The sequence below is a fragment of the Pseudorca crassidens genome, chromosome 5, assembly GCF_039906515.1.
Source record: "Pseudorca crassidens isolate mPseCra1 chromosome 5, mPseCra1.hap1, whole genome shotgun sequence".
Taxonomy (NCBI): domain Eukaryota; kingdom Metazoa; phylum Chordata; class Mammalia; order Artiodactyla; family Delphinidae; genus Pseudorca; species Pseudorca crassidens.
Genome location: NC_090300.1, coordinates 75,522,028 through 75,539,181, shown reverse-complemented (window position 1 = coordinate 75,539,181; position 17,154 = coordinate 75,522,028). Strand labels below are relative to the sequence as shown.

Sequence of the window (17,154 nt, the reverse complement as noted above, 5' to 3'; positions counted from 1 at the left end):
GGGACCACAATGATGTCTATAGGTCACTGTGGCCAGAAGGGGCCTTAAGAATAGGTTCAACCCATTTTATAGATGAAGAAGGTAAGATTGGGACAGGAAATGTCCCAATCGTATTTCCCCTAGTCACCTAGGGAACTAGTGGCTGAGCTTGCAAGAAAACCAGGCTTCCAGACTCCCAGGCTGGAGTTTCTTCTATGTCTCAGAAAGGCAGTGAGGTTCACTCAGCGTTCATTAAAGTACCTGCATGTGCGCGTGCACACACACACACATACACACACACTCTTCACTTTGTTCTGAAGCCCCTGGATGAACACCTTCAGGGCTGTTCACTCTCTCCTCAAGCAACTGCTTTCATCCTTGGATATCCCAGTGGTTAAAGCTTCTCTCTCCATATTTGGCCAAAATTCACCTTCCTATATCATTTCCCCCTTTTAACTCAGAAAGGGTTTACAAACTTAAATAAGCATTAAATAAAGAAACAAACACAAAAGGACAGCAAACCCACAACCCTCTTAGAATTTCTCCTGGCACTGAGAGCCCACGGGTGCATGTGGCCGGCTGCCCAGCTGCGGTCAGTCTGACCTTGCACCGGAGGGGATGTGAATGCGGAGCCCTCAGCCCAGAGCAACTTACTAGAAACTTTCTATGGCCTAGTGGCTGCCCTTAGGGTCCTAAAGTTGCCAAGACCATAACCTTAGCTGGATTTTGGCCTCAACCTGGATCCGTCCATGGGAACAGTTCAGGGTCATTTTGTAATCTGCAGAGGCCTTGCCTAGATTCTCTTCTGCTGTCCTGTGACCCTGGTGACATTCCGGGAACGCTCAGGCCACGTGAGGGGAGGAACCACTGCCTGGAACTTTGATCAGCAGCAGGACTGCTGGGCTCAGGCTGACCACTGACCACACCAGAAGTTCTTCTGCTCCTGAGGAACAGCCAGGGCAGCTGGTCCCCAACCGTGAGCCCCTCGCGGTAGGTTTCCTGGGGTCACTACAGGGCTCTGGGGTCTGTGGGGACGTGGGAGGAATCTGGCCTGGGACCCCAGCTTGGGGGCAGGAGATGGGCTGGCCACTTGACCCAGGTTTCAGAGCACGTCCCCAACTCCATGTAGGCTGCACCTTCTGTGTCCCCTTGCCCGGGCAGGAGAAGCCCCTGAGGTACTCAGCCAGGGTGGTGCTGGGCTGGGGCTGGAGGCAGGTCACGGTGTGGGATTCTGAGATGAAGGTGACCCAGTCCCTGGGCACAGACAACTCCTAGTGGACGGTGGGGATAAAGCAGTGTGACCATATGTGTAGGTTTTCCCGGTCCCACCCTTGTTTATGCCTGTCATCCTGGCATAATTATCAAGAGCTCTCCTTTTATTCTCAGAAGTGTCCTGGTTTCGATGATAAAGTAGGAATAAAACATGTATGTGGCTACGTTTTAGCAAACATTTATTATTTGCCAGGCACTGCATTAAGTCCTTTATTATTTACCATCTCATTTAGCGTATTTGTCATCCAATTGAGTGCTAATTTTAACACTAAGGGATGGGGTAATAACCAGGTACTGGGAAACTGAGGCTTAGAGAGGGAGTGACTTGCCCAATCCCACACAGCTAGTAGGTAGCCGGGTCAGAATCTAAACCCAGGGTACAGCAATGACAGAGCCCTAACCCATGAAGCAGGATGAAGGATAAGACCCTGGATACAGGCTCACGAGAGCCACAAATACATCCTGTTCAATTCGGCACCCAGGGCCTGAGCACCTCTCTGGCTCAGCCCTGGGCCAGGTGCTGGGGTGCACGGCCAGGTAAGAGATGCTGCGGTCACGGGACCGCCACCTCCCAGGGGCTCCTAGTCAGGTGGCGCAACTGACTAGAAGGCAGAGCAGAAGGACCCACATGTTCAACAGAAGACAAGTCCCTGCAGGGTCCAAAAGAGGTGCAGTCCAGAAAGGCTTCCCAGGGGACGTGTGACGTGCTGGCCTGGAGGGTAGGGAGACTGGGGACAGGTAGCAACAGGGAAAGGTCAGCAAGGGCATTCAAGTGGAGGGGGCTGCCTAAGAGAGGGCTAGAGGTGGGGCCCATGGGGAGCATTTGGAGAAAGGACAGTGCCTGCTTCACAACCTCCTATTTCAGAATGTTAGTTCCCTTCAGGAAGCTATGACAGTGGATGAAGTTTCCTTGAGCCTCTGCAGTGTAATTGCAAGGAAGGAAAGGAGTCAAGGAAGCCCCTGTTAGGTCCGTGGAACTGTGCTGTGTGTTTTACATGATCTAAAAAATTGTTTTAATTGTTTAATTTTTTTGGCTGTGCTGTGCAGCATGCGGGATCTTAGTTCCCTGACCAGGGATCGAACCTGTGCCCACTGGACTGCCCGGGAATTCCCTACATTATTTTTATAATAACTTTCAACCTTATTACAACAGTGACACCTATTTATTATTTTTAAAAGTTGAAAATACATTATTAAGCCAAAGGAAAAAATTAAAATCACCGCAATTAATTCTGTTCTTCAGAGATAACCACTGCAAATATTTTGTGTACCGTCTGAAGCTCTCTAGGGGACCATCAAAGTCACTTCAGTGACATAAACTCAGGTGTGGGTTGAAAGGAGCTTATTACGAATAACAAAAGACGTTCCTCTTATCACTCAGGATATTCCAAGGGTTTTTGGAGCTCTGTGCCAGGAACCAGGAAGACCAAATATAAATTTATTATATCAGAGTATCATAAACCCATGGCCAGTTGTTTCATTTAATTGCCACGATGACCCTAATGTGCGGTAATGCGGGTGTTATTATCATTATCATGATTATCATGATTGTTCTCAATCTACAAATGCGGAAACTGGGACTCTGAGGGATTACTTCACTGCTTGGGACACCCTGGGCAGCAGGGAGGGTGGGGAGGGCGGGCTGGCTGGGAAGGGAGCCAGCGCAGGTCCCACTGCCTCAGCCACTTGGCTTACTTCTCTGATTGAGAGGAAAGGAGACCGGGGTCCTGGAGACTTGGGTGAGGCAGTCAGGGGCTCCAGATAAGCCTTGGAAGCCCCTCTTCCTGCTCGCAGATGTACTAGAGCCCGAGGGGCAAAATCCAGCCACGTTGGTGAGACAGATCCTGATGTGGATACCCCAGGTCCAGGGACAAGTCTCCCGGGGGTGTCGGGCCGGGCTCTGGGCTCCCATCACCCTCTGGAAGGAGTGAGGGTTGGCTCTGTGGTGGATGACAGATGGGCTTGTGGTACACACACAAAGGTGCCAATCCAAAAGTAATCTGAGAAGGAAGAGGAAAGAGTCCATTCGCAGCCAGTCACCCCTCCCCCCCCTCCACAAAAAGCCAGGCTTCCTCGGCTTGCTGAAGGCATGGAACATTTTTGTGGGCATTTGCTGGTCTCTGCGCAAATGCAGAGGTGGTTTCTTAGATGACGAGTTGGAATCTTCTGGCTGCCGCCCCACTGTCCCCTCTGCTGCCATCCTGCACAGTACCTAGGCGGGGATGCTCCCGGTCTCCAGAGCCTGTGGAGACCTGCTCTTGAGGGTGGCTCGGGGAAGAGGCCCAAGTCCAGGGCGTCCTGGCCACATCAGAATCTGAGCTCCACTAAACCAAGGACAAAACAATGACCCGTTTCCCTTGGCCAGAAGAGCCAGAAGGTGCTGTAGCGAGACATCCGGCTGGCCCGTAAATGAGGTGCTTGGATGAGCCCACCAGTCTTTCCTTAGCTGACTCCTGCGACTGCTTTACCACAGAGCTGGGGCTAGCCTGGACTGATGGAGCTGAGTGCTCTCTGTGTACACGGCTCTGGGTTTGGAGCCTTAGATGCATTTTCTCATTCACCCTTCGGAAACACCCCTTGAGGAAGGTAGTATTGAACCTTGCTGTTTTGAAGGTGAGGAAATTGAAGCACGGAGAGGTTAAGTAATTCAGCCAAAGCCACACAGCTAGTAAGGGATGGAGACAAGATTTGAACCCAGACTCTCTGACACCACAGCACAAACTCTTAGCCATTCTAGAGTGATGTGAGAGTGAGTCTTGGGCTGGGAGCGGAACATTTGGAAATGATACGTGTTCCATACCCTCACTGTGAGTACCAACTATCACTTCCTTTGCCCCAGTGGACTGGGACAAGAGGGTCTTGCACTGAACTTCAGAGGCCTTGTTCTGGTTCCCCTCCCACCATGACACCCCCAAGAGGTGAGAAGTTTGCATGATCAAAGGGACATGCCCATCTGGAGGCTGTGTCCCCATCTCAAATCCTGATTCAGGTACCCAGGACCCAGGGCTTGTGTGGCATGCCTCCCGAGGTCCATCTTCTCTAGGCTGACCCCGTCACAGAAGTGCGTTCCCTTAGGCTTGTGAGGTGCGGGGACACAGCTGTGCGAGGGATCTCTACTCACAGTACCGGAGAGAGGTCGGTGGGAAGAGAAGGGGACAGGCGGTAGACAAGGTCCCTTGTGTATGTTCACCTTGGGTCCTGAAAATGTGAGCATGGGTCTTCCTGTTCCAGAAGCCTTGTGGTGTTGCTGCAAGCACCTTGCTGACAGCTCAGGCCATCAGGACAGATCCTAGCCCCACGCTTCTTAGTCATGTGCCCTTAGACCTGTTGCTGTAGCTCTGGGTCCCCCAGTTTCCCTGTCCTGGAAATTTCTCGATGTGCTCTGAGGATCAAGATGTAGGTGTGAGAGCTTTGGGAGCTGGCAGGTGGGTCTCGCCCCCTAGCTCAGCCCCCCACACCAGAGAAGCTCCGCCCACCTCTCCCACCAACCACTGCCTGAGCCTAAGCTGATTTCTCTACACTTGATTTTCTGTGCCATTGATGCCATAGTTTTGACTCAAGTCCTGAATTCTCCGGTTACATCCCTTCGTTGGAAAATTCTAAAGTATATTATTTCTTTTTTTTTTCTGTATAACTACAATTTTTTTATTAGTTATCTATTTTATACATATTAGTGTATATATGTAAGTCCTAATCTCCCAATTCATCCCACCACCACCCCCTGCCCCTGCTTTCCCACCTTGGTGTCCATATATTTGTTCTCTACATCTGTGTCTCAATTTCTGCCTTGCAAACCAGTTCATCTGTACCATTTTTCTAGATTCCACATATATGCGTTAATATACGGTATTTGTTTTCCTCTTTCTGACTTACTTCACTCTGTATGACAGTCTCTAGGTCCATCCACGTCTCTACAAATGACCCAATTTCATTCCTTTTTATGGCTGAGTAGTATTCCATTGTATATATATACCACATCTTCTTTATCCATTCGTCTGTTGATGGGCACTTAAGTCGCTTCCATGACCTGGCTATTGTAAATAGTGCTGCAGTGAACATTGGGGTGCGTGTGTCTTTTTGAATTATGGTTTTCTCTGTGTATATGCTGGGTCATATGGTAGTTCTACTTTTAGTTTGTTTTGGTTTTTTGCGGTACGTGGGCCTCTCACTGTTATGGCCTCTCCCATTGCAAGAACAGGCTCTGGACGCGCAGGCTCAGCAGCCACGGCTCACAGGTTCAGCCGCTCCGCGGCACGTGGGATCTTCCCGGACCAGGGCACGAACCCACGTCCCCTGCATCGGCAGGCGGACTCTCAACCACTGCGCCACCAGGGAAGCCCTACTTTTAGTTTTTTAAGGAACCTCCATACTGTTCTCCATAGTGGCTGTATCAATATATTCCCACCAACAGTGCAAGAAGGTTTCCTTTTCTCCACACCCTCTCCAGCATTTGTTGTTTGTAGATTTTCTGATGATGCCCATTCTAACTGGTGTGAGGTGATACCTCATGGTAGTTTTGATTAGCATTTCTCTAATAATTAGTGATGTTGAGCAGCTTTTCATGTGCTGCTTGGCCATCTGTATGTCTTCTTTGGATAAATGTATATTTAGGTCTTCTGCCCATTTTTTGATTAGGTTGTTTTTTTACTATTGAGCTGCATGAGCTGTTTATATATTTTGGAGATTAATCTTTTGTCTGTTGATTCATTTGCAAATATTTTCTTCCATTCTGAGGGTTGTCTTTTTGTCTTGTTTATAGTTTCCTTTGCTGTGCAAAAGCTTTTAAGTTTCATTAGGTCCCATTTGTTTATTTTTGTTTTCTGTCCATTACTCTAGGAGGTGGGTCAAAGAAGATCTTGTTGTGATTTATGTCAAAGAGTGTTCTTCCTATGTTTTCTGCCAAGAGTTTTATAGTGTCTGGTCTTACATTTAGGTCTTTAATCCATTTTGAGTTTATTTTTGTGTGTGGTGTTAGGGAGTGTTCTAATTTCATTCATTTACATGTAGCTGCCCAGTTTTCCCAGCACCACTTATTGAAGAGACTGTCTTTTCTCCATTGTATATCCTTGCCTCCTGTGTCATAGATTAGTTGACCGTAGGTGCGTGGGTTTATCTCTGGGCTTTCTGTCCTGTTCCATTGATCTATATTTCTGTTTTTGTGCCAGTACCATATTGTTTTGATTACTGTAGCTTTGTAGTATAGTCTGCAATCAGGGAGTCTGATTCCTCCAGCTCCATTTTTTTCCCTAAGATTGCTTTGGCTATTCGGGGTCTTTTGTGTGTCCATGCAAATTTTAAGATTTTTGTTCTAGTTCTGTAAAAACTGCCATTGGTAATATGATAGGGATTGCATTGAATCTGTAGACTGCTTCTAAATCATATTATTTCCAAGTGACATTGGGTTAGAAGTTAGAGGTACAGCAGGGGCGGGTGAGGCACAGTGTCCCTATGAGGCTTTTCCTTTCACCTGCCCCTCTTGCTTTGGTCCCAGGTCTCCCAGCAGGAGTGATCAAGGAAACCAGGAGATCTGGGTTCTAACCCAGGCCCCACTGCAGACACCTGGGGGCCTGGCCTCACCCTCTCAATGAGGCTGGCCAGATGGTCCCTAGGGTCCTCATGTCCCTTCTAGTGGGATTTCTTCTGGAAACTGCCTTTGAGAACCAAGGACCAAAGGGGTTAGCAGGAAGGGGACTGGCATGTTGATAATATTATGGTGCTTTACAAATAGGAATTGCTCCTCTCTTACTCTAGGTGGGGGAAGGAGGAGGGAGGGCTCAAGGCCGTGCTCATGCCTGGCTACGGTCATTCATTCCGGGCTGGAATCATTCCAGGGAAGGGCAGCTCTGCCTCTCAAGCTGCTCATCTCAGCCACGGATGGTTCAGTTCAACAGACCCTATCATGAATCAACACGAGCGTAGAGAGGACCACACCCACCTTCTCGCAGAAAGGACAGCTGTGAGAACCCGTCATCTGGAGGACGATGCCAGGTGCTAAGATAGAGAAACATATCAGGAGTCAGAGAAGGCTTCTGTCAGGATGACCAGGGGTTTCGTGTAGGAGCCTAGGGACAGCCCAGGTAGCAGGTATGGGTGGGACCATGGCTACGTCATCCTTCTTCAGCCAGGCTCTCTTCTTCTTATCTGTATTCCGCGCATGCAATCTCAAGAGAATAAAGTCTCACGCTAAAGCTGAACTCTGTAATGCTGGTCTATGGGATGGCAGGACCAGGAGGCTTGTCCTTTGCCCTAGTGTGTCCTGAGTGGCAGCAAGACCCTCACTGTTAGAGACCTTCCCAACCATGGTGTTTAATCCACCTCCTGTGGCTTACCTATGTGGCCATCAGAGGAGCCTCAAGGGAGCGGCAGCGCTTTTTCAGGGAGAAATTGTTCCTTCTGTATTGATTAGGCAGAAAAATTCCTGGAAAAACTGAGAGTTATTGAGCGTCTGAATGGGAAGAGGGTACAGGGGGCTTTTTGTAAGCACCGTGCTTGCATGTGGAGCCTTTTGGCTGAAGCTGAATCTTGCGATGGAGGAAGCAGCCAGCAGAGGGCAGCAGAGAGGCAGGGTGCAGAAAGGGTGCTTGGGGCCAAGATTCCCCAACAGGGAGCCAGCTGAGTTCTTGCTGAGGACAGGTAAATTGAGAAAAATTACGATTATATTGCATGAGAATTTTCCCTTTCTTTCTGACTTTTCTTCTTTCTGTCTGTCTTCTTTCTTTCTTTAAAGCTAAATATATTCTAGCTAAAGGGCATTTTGTTCTTCCTACTTCTTTCATGTTCAAATAATCTTTTCTGTAATGACGGTGGTTTGCAACCTTTAACAATGGTTAACATAGCTTATTAATTGCTCACACTATGTCAGACGCTGTTCTAAGAATTTTACCTCTATTTACTCATTTAATCCTGCAATTACCCCAACAAGGTTAGCACTAATATTATCGTCATTTTACAGATAAGAAAATTGAAGCACAGCCCAAGGTCACATAGCGAGAACGTGATGGAGCTGGTATTCCAACTCATGGAACTCGAACCACTAGAAGCCATGTAAATGATGACGTGGGTGGGAGCAGTAGAGGTGTGGGGGGTACAGACCCCCTAATGGGACAATTAAGACCCCGTTGATCTCGTTATGTGGGAATGTGAACCCAATGTCCCTAAATCATCCTGAAGTCTGGAAACATTTAATGTGCTATTTCTCAGTTTCTACATGCCGGCTAGTGGTTCAGACATAAAAAAGACTGAGTGGTAAGTAAAATGTGCTTGTCAGCTGTGTCACCAATTCGTGACCTGTGGTAGATGCTGGCATTAAAAAAATTTAATATTTAGTGAACTAAAAACTTGGTCCCCTTCCCTTATTTAAAACAAAACCTACAGGTCTGTGGAATCCCCTCATCTGGGACCCACCTGTCCACACAGTGTTGGAAAGTTCCGTGGGCTCCAGGCTGGTGATAGGGGTGGTGGGCAGGAGGGGAGCGTTTTGGTAGCAGCACTGAAGAGAAGGTGGACTCATTCCAAGATAAGATCCCGTCTTGTCCCTGTGTCTGCTCTCAGCCTCAGCGGTGCAAAGAGCTGAGGGTAAGATCTCCTCATAATTAGGCTCTGCAATGTGCTGAGATTCGAAAACTCAGGAAGAGTTATGGTTAAAAGACTTTCCAACTCAGGAATAATCTGCCCATACTTTACATATCATCTTAAAAATTCCACAGTACCCATCGTCTCCTTTTATACCCCTGTTCCATGCCTTTTGGTCTCGGTCCCACCTCTTTCTCCAATCTGGAAAGAAAACGTCAGGTCCACGAGACCAGGGTCTTGGTCCTGCCACTAACCTGCAGGGTGGGACTGTGGACTGGCCACGAGACACCCTTGCTGTCAGAAGGTTAGAACTCTGGTCCTATTGACCTTGCAAGGCTGCTGTGAGGTGGTATGAAAACAACTATTAGAAACATAAACTAGCTTCCCATCTCCTGGCTCTCTGACCAGTGTGCTGGTCACCGGGCTGCCTGCCCTTGACGAAGGTGCCACTTCTGTTTTCGCTTCCCACTCAGATCTAGGAGATGCTGCCCAGAGCCTGGCTGCGCTGGGCCTGCCTCTTGCTCCTGGCCACGCCTACCCAGCCCTGCCCCAAGGGGTGTGACTGCTTCATCCGGGAGGTCTTTTGTTCCGACGAGGAGTTGGCCGCCATCCCGCTGGACATCCCGCCACACGCCACAGACATCATCTTCGTGGAGACCTCATTCACCATGGTGGGAGCCAGGAGCTTCAGTGGCAGCCCCAACCTGACCAAGGTGGTCTTCCTCAACACCCAGGTGTGCCACTTCGGGCCGGATGCCTTCGGGGGGCTGCCGGGGCTCCAGGACCTGGAGATCACTGGCGGTGCCTTCTCCAACCTCAGCACTGACATCTTCTCCAACCTGACCTCGCTGGGCAAGTTCACCCTCAACTTCAACATGCTGGAGGCTCTGCCCGAGGGCCTCTTCCAGCACATGGATGTCCTGGAGTCCCTCCAGCTGCAGGGCAATCGGCTCCAGACGCTGCCCGGGAGGCTCTTCCAGCCTCTGAGACGTCTGAAGACCCTCAACCTCGCTCAGAACCTCCTGGCCCAGCTGCCCGAGGAACTGTTCGCCCCCCTCTGCAGCCTGCAGACCCTGAGGCTGAGCAACAACGCACTGGCCGGCCTGCCCCAAGGGCTGTTCAGCCACCTGGGCGGCCTGCGGGAACTCTTCCTGGACGGCAACTCCATCTCCGAGCTGCCCGCGCAGGCGTTCGCGGGGCTGTCCCGCCTGGAGAAGCTATGGCTGCAGCGCAACACCATCAGCCACCTGCCCCGGTCCATCTTCTCCTCCCTGGGCAACCTGACCTTCCTGAGCTTGCAGGGCAACGCACTGCGGACGCTGCCCGCCAGCCTCTTCGCCCATTCCCCGGGCCTGGTCAGCCTGTCCCTGTCCCACAACCAGCTGGAGACCATCCCCGAGGGAGCCTTTGCCAACCTGTCCAGCCTCGGGTCCCTCACGCTCTCACACAATGCCCTCACCCATCTGCCGGCTGGCATCTTCAGGGGCCTTGAGGGGCTGGTCAAGCTCTATCTGGGCAGCAACAACCTGACGGCCCTGCACCCAGCCCTCTTCCAGAACCTGTCCATGCTTGAGGTGCTCAGCCTTTCCAGGAACCTCCTGACCACGCTCCCCCAGGGCATCTTTGACACCAATTACAACCTGTTCAACCTGGCCCTGCACGGCAACCCCTGGCAGTGCGACTGCCACCTGGCCTATCTCTTCGGGTGGCTGTACCAGTATAGCGACCGGCTCTTCAACAGCCAGACCTACTGTGCCGGCCCCGCCTACCTGAAGGGTCAGGTGGTGCCCGCCCTGAGGGAGGAGCAGCTGGTGTGTCCGGTCACCCAGGACCACCTGGGCTTCCAGGCCCCGGGGCCGGAGGACAGGGAGCCAGGGGGCGGCTGGGACCTGGCCACGGAGGAGAAGGCGACCTGGGGCCGGTGCCTCTACAGCAACCCCGAGGGCACCGTGGTGCTGGCTTGTGACGAGGCCCGGTGTCGCTGGCTGAACGTCCAGCTGTCTCCCAGGCAGGGCTCGGCCTCCCCGGGACTGACGTTCAATGGCAGTCAGGAGTGGGACTTGAAGTCCAGCTGTGGCTCTGTGAGGGTCACCGTGTCGATCGAGGCTCTGGCAGGGGAGCCCTAGGTGCAGAGCAGATGGGCTGGGAGCCTGGGCAGACAGCCTCCGGGCCCAGCCAGGCAAGAGCCGGGGAGGGGAGCTGAAGCTTTCGTTCTTCAGATGCAAGGGATGGAGTTGCATCTCCCCGGGTGGAGTGGGTGGGGAGCTCGCCCCCGAGTCTCCGCCGCCCCTTCCTCCTTCATCCCCCGAGTCTCTGAGTCTGAGACCGAACAGGGCCTTCCTCAAGCTTTGCAAAGCATCCGTTAAATCTGCATCGTGGTCCGGAGAATAAACTGATGGCGTTGCCCTGGTGTTTTTCTGTTATTGAATACCCACCCTAATCTCATCCCCACCCTGAGATACCCTCTTACCACTGCTCCATTTCCGCAAAGTGGAGGCCACCCGCTCTTGACGTCCAGTTCAAAGCCAATGTCTGTTTCTATTTCTCTGCCTGGAACTGTGGTTTTAATTGATAAAGACAAATAGGGGAGAAGATAAAAGCAGAGGTGACCAGAAAGATGAGGGGCGGGGCTCTGACTCCACATTCAGGGACTCATGCCGTTCGTGCCCCCCTCCAGCGCTTCCAGGAGAAGTCAGGTGACAGGGGCTCTGGAGGGGAAACGCTTTGCCTGCTCAGCCATGGGATGGCTGCTCCCTGAGGGGAGGGGGGAGGAGGGAGCTGGGTGGCTGGGACCGACGCCCTTCAGTTGTAAGTGTCGGCCTCTGTGGACTGCTCACTCACTGAAATGGTCCTCTCTTGGTTCTGGGGACATCACCCTCTTACCCAAGCCCAGCTGCTCTCCCCGTTTTACTCAGTCACCTCTTGCGCGCTGGTGTCCTCGGGGCTGGCTGTCATTCAGGCTCCCTGGGTAATCCCTGTGCAGGCCCTTGGGGTCAGTTGCCGCCTCTACGCTGATGACCTCAAATCTCCAAAGACCGGAGCCAAATCTCGGACTCGGGTTTCTGGCTCCATGACGAGACATCCGCCTGCTCTGCCTGCAGCCCCGTGTTTTATCACGACGGCCACAAACACGTCCAAACCAGACTCCGACCCCAGCTCCTCCTGGGTCCCAGCAAATCGCCAAGCCCAGGAGCTGGGAGTGGTCTTCAATCTCTCCTCCCCTTATTCTTCTTGGCCAACCAGTCACTGAATGCTTCTGAGCGCCGCTCTGTCCATTTCTCCTTTCCCGTTCCCAGCCCAGGGAAGCTCTTTGTCTCCCTGGATTGAACCGTGACCCAGCCCCCTTCCTGGTTTCCCAGCCTGCGGTGCGGACTGGCTTGGGTGAAGTGCTGGGGTAGGGGAGGGAGAAATAAATCAGATGTACAGCAGGCCCTCCAGGGGCTCATAGTCTGGTGGAGAGATCAGAAAAGGATGCATGGGATGAAAACATAAGTAAGACGGGGTGGGCACCAAGAAGGTGCTGGGGAGTTCAGGGGAGGTGGATGTCTGGGTGAGCGCAGACCTCGGGAAGCTGCATTTGATCCCTGGGCCTTGAGATTGTGCAAGAAGTGTGTGAGTCAAGGGATGGAGACGGGCAAGTGGGTGAGGACAGGGCCATGGCCTCTGGAACAGGCTACAGGTGGGAGAGGAGATGGGGAGATAAGTAAGGCTGAAAGGTAGCTGGAGCCTCGACAGGCCCAGGGAGTTCACGTGTTCATTAAGAACGCCCAGCTGTTACTGAAGGACTTTATGCAGAGGAGGGTCATGCTCCTGCCTGTGAAGTTTGAGGAGATCAAGAGACAGGGAAAACAGTAAGGATTCTTGCTTGGCTTGAGCTAAGAGCTGAGCTAACGGCTCAAGGATGCCAAGGAAATAGAATGAAAAGTTTTCAGCATCCGAACAGCACATACACAGATGGATTAAAAGACTGAAATAATTACAGAAATGCAAATTCAAACAATATAGGTATCACTTCATACCTATTAATCCCATGGAAATTAGAAAGCTGGATTATGGGCACAGGGGAGCCTCCAGGTACCGCTGGCTGGTGGAGCCACTCCTTCAAGGACATGAGCAAGCCTGAGGCAAAGAAAGGGTTTGGTGAGGGAGTCAGGGGTCCAGTGGGTGGGGCTGGAAGATGGGGGGAGGGAGGAACCTGGGGTGACTCTCAATTTTCTCTCCTGGGAGACAGGGAGGACCGTGAAGCCATCGACCAAGGGCAGGGGCGGTTTTGGGGAAAGGGAGGAGAAAGATGCCAGCTTTAGACAAGGAAGTACAACTTCACCCTCGTGTGCAGTGACGTCCTTTTAAAAAGACATGCTTCCTGAGCGTGATACCAGTTAAATTCTAAGGTGATGGAAGGTAGTTTGGCAGCTGTGCCAAAGGAACAGACTGTCTCCCAGATTCATTTGGTTCAGTCCCCAAAAGCCTCTGGCTTAAGAATAATCCTGACCAGGTCCTCCAAGGTTGGGGAACGTTGCTTCCCCAGAAAGGAGGAGGCCCTGAGCGACTGAGGGTCCCGTGATGCCAGCCCCCAAGGCTTGTGCTTTCACTGCCCAGGCCCAAGGCTGGGCTGCAGTGGCTGCTAGCTTCCAGCTGGTTGTGATATCCACTGTCTGGGGAAAGGGTCACCAGCACACAGCAGGCGCTTCCCAAATCTCCATCAGATGGATGCCCGTCTGAACTAGAGCTGCTGGTCCAAATAGTCCTTGGGTCTACCGCCAGGGATAAAGGAACAAGATAATCCCGCAGACATTTCTCTTAATTATATTCCCTCCCAATAGAACTCTTTGTTAGGTTAAGATATAATAATTTTTCTCTGTGCTGAATGGTGCTGTGGAAAGAGCACCGGCTGACAGGGCAAGCTGCTTGCTGGCCCTTTCAAGTTGGTTGGACGAGATCAGAGTCACTGTGCTCTTTGGGTAGGGTTGCCAGATTTACAAATAAGCGCATACATGCTGCTAGGGACATATTTATACTAAAAAAGCGATTCGTAGTTTATTTAATTGGGTATATTATTTGGTGACCCAACCATCTGATGAAAGTGGGGAAACAATGGGGGCAGAGGTGAGGATTCAGGGGTTCTCTTCAGGGCCAGGGAGGCCAGGCCTGAGCCTGCAGTGGTGCAGGTCCTGACTACTGAGGGCTGCTAGGGTCTTCAGGTTGGAGCTGACAGGAAGCAGGGGGCGCTGAGCATCCCCCCAGACCGAGGTACGCAGACAAAGAGGCAGCTCTGAGTGTGCTGTGCACCCAGGGCCCTCGGTCCTGCTGCCTGTTTCCTTGTGAGGTGGTCCCAGTCTGGGGCAGCAGTAGAGCTTTTGATGGGCTCTGGAAAGAAATCAGGACACTTAGCTCCCCCTTTCTTAACATTTGGCTTTTGGCAAATCATGGCTCCTCTCTGGGCCAGAGGAGGTTGGTTCTCAATGCTGACTGAATCCTAGAATCACCTGTGGGAAGTTATAAAAGACAACAGGGCCCCACTTCCAGAGATGATGATTCAACTGGCCTAGGGAGACCCAGATATCAGTTTAAACACACACACACACACACACACACACACACACACACACACACACAAAACATCCCCAGTGATTCTAATGCTTAGCCAGGCTTGAAAACTCAGGGCTCGATTTTGTCCAGTTCTAGGTCTTCCCACCATCTGTAGCTGCCCCAGGGTTGTGGAGCAAATGCTCACCTTATCAGACCCACCTGGTGTAATGCTTGTGATGAATTCATGAACAAAATAAGCCACAACACTGTGTCCCAAAATATCTCATAGGTTTTTTTTTTGTTTGTTGGTTGGTTTTATTTTATCATCCTCAGTGTTCTCAGATTTTGGAGAAACAGTAAGCTGAGTGCACGCTGGCTTGTTTTCTAGCAGTACGAGGACGAGGGTGGCTAAGTCCCTCCAAAGCACCTCCTTACAGCAGATGGGAGTCCTTGCGCTGATGCCTGGAATGTTCCACAGTTCTTCAGTGACTTCCCCGCCACTTGCTAGCAAGGTAACCTTGGGCAAGTTACTGAAACCCTCTGCACCTCAGTTTTCTCATCCATGCTGTTTATCATGGGGATAATACTACTCACCTCACAGCGCTACTGGTGAAGATAAAATATTCATTCATGGAAAGAACCGAAAACAATGAGACGTGGTAAGTTCTCAAAAATGTTATCTCTTATTATTATTATTTCTAGAGAAGTGTGTGTGTGTGTGTGTGTGTGTGTGTGTGTGCATGCGTGTGCGGGGCAGGCAAGAACTGGCCAATCTCTTGGCCATTGCACTTGTTTCATCCGTATTCATTGGTGTTTCTGGGAGCATGTTGACGTTGCTGTTTATATATCAAGATTATATTATTGGGAGGATTGGAAACACCATTTACAAAATTATTCAGTGCTAACAGTGGATACTGGAAAAGTGGATGGTGCTGCCACAGATAGACAATTTCGCACAATACTAGTGCAGTAAGGAATTCTTTCTCACACTGTTTTCGGCCTGCCTCCATCTCTTGCATCCGTAGACAGTTCAACATCTCACAAACCTGCAAAGGTTCCGATTCTGGGTCTCAGGGCGCCCCCGCGTGGCCAACTTGGAGAACTGCTTTCCGGGAAGTCACAACCAGGGAGCTCCAGAAGGGACAACATGACCACATGGATGCTTCCCGGCTTCCTGCCGAGCTTCTGTTTCCTGCGATTCTGGAACTTGCCCGCTCCCAGGGAGCAGCTGGAGCGGAGGCTGAGGTCCCGGGTGCTTAACTCTTATTTCAAGAAGTCGCGTATAGAGGAAAAGCAACTTCTCTTAAATTCATCCCTTACTCAGTATCTAGTAGGTTAAAGCCTCTACTTCATCAAGTCTCTGGTGAGGTCTTATCCAAGCATTTACACGCAAAAATGAATATTATTTTATTATAAACTGCCTTTTCTTTCTAGCTTATGACAGTCAGAACATTTAATTTTTAAATTCTCTTTGAGATCTGATGATATCTGTGAAATTTATTTCGGGAGACTGAAGGGGTTGTTAAGATTTATTTCCTTTAAAAGCGGTGTTGGGTCTGTTGGTGATGAGCTCCACTGTTCCAAAGTAACAGAAGGAGCAAAAGCTAGATGTCAAGGTCTCCAGAGAAACAGAACCAGGAGGATATATATATATATATATATATATATATATATATACAGAGAGAGAGAGAGAGAGAGAGAGAGAGAGAGAGGGAGGGAGAGAGGGAGGGAGGGAGAGAGAGAAGGGAGATTTATTATAGGAATTGGCTCACGCAATTATGGAGGCTGAGAGATCCCACGATTTGCTGTCTGTAAGCTTCAGAGTCCGAAGGCCGGAGAACCGGGAGCTCTGATGTCCAAAGGCAGGAGAAGACAGATGTTGCAACTCAAGCGAAAGGGCAAATTGGCCCTCCCTCCACCGTTATGTTCCGCTCAGGCCCTCAGTGGATTGGATGGTGCCCACCTGCATTGGTGAGGGCCATCTTTACCCAGTCTATGGATTCAAATGCTAATCTCTTCTGGAAACATCCTCATAGACACACCCAGAAACAGTGTTTCGCCAGCTATCTGGGCATCCCTTAGTCAAGTTGACACGTAAAATGAACCATCACAGTCTCTGTCAGTGGAGGTCTTGAAGTTATTTCCTGGCTCCTTTTCCCCACAGGCAGAGACTGGCCGCCTTTCCCACACCGTGTAATGGTACCTCTCATTTCCCCGTTGCAGAGAAGCTTTGTAAAAGGGAGTAGAGATTCAAGCTGCCTTTGGAGAGAGAGAAAAGATTAGGAAGCCTCATTTGTGGCATCCGCTCTGTCTCAACCTTGCTCTGCGATTGTGAGCAAGTTACTTGCCCTCCCTGGGCCCCTGAATCTTCATCTGGTAACCAGGGGCTGAAAGTTTTGAGCACTGACGTCCTCTTCAGGTGGGTGTGTGGAAGGTCTCACCTCCTGCCCCGGCCCTCCAAGGTAGGCTCACCTGGCTTTGGGGATGCTGGGCACCTGCAGCAGGGCCCAGCCAGAGTCTAAGCTCTCAGAGCTCTGGGCCCTCGGGCCCTCGACATGCAGAGTGCCATCGGGGCCTTCCAGGCTGGCCCCTCAGGAGCTGCCTACTGGTTGTGACCAGTGATGGTCAGCTCACTTTCTCCTGACACAGCCCACCTTCCCTGGGCAGCTCCAACTGTCCAAATGGGCCTCCCCGCTGGCCTGGCCAAGTGGACACTCCTGTCCCTACAGTGACCTTCAGAAATGGAAGCAGCTTTCCCATCTCCTCAATCATCCCAGCCCTTCAGTCATCCCAGCTCCAGTG

General features: G+C 51.1%; 1 protein-coding gene across 4 annotated transcripts; it reads left to right on the top strand.

Annotated features, from left to right (window-relative positions):
* Position 1: 1 nt before the first annotated feature.
* On the top strand, positions 2 to 11,228 carry CPN2 (carboxypeptidase N subunit 2). Of its 4 annotated transcripts, none has more exons than XM_067738458.1 (3): positions 2 to 969; positions 8,204 to 8,295; positions 9,297 to 11,228. In XM_067738458.1, the coding sequence occupies exon 3, from the start codon at positions 9,306 to 9,308 to the stop codon at positions 10,947 to 10,949; it is 1,644 nt and encodes a 547-aa protein (XP_067594559.1). In that variant the 5' UTR covers positions 2 to 969; positions 8,204 to 8,295; positions 9,297 to 9,305; the 3' UTR covers positions 10,950 to 11,228. The 4 variants fall into 4 exon arrangements, with proteins under 4 accessions (XP_067594559.1, XP_067594557.1, XP_067594558.1 ...); XM_067738457.1 differs by lacking the exon at positions 2 to 969 and adding an exon at positions 2,889 to 6,129 and having other exon boundaries at positions 7,523 to 8,295; XM_067738456.1 differs by lacking the exon at positions 8,204 to 8,295.
* Positions 11,229 to 17,154: the final 5,926 nt, after the last annotated feature.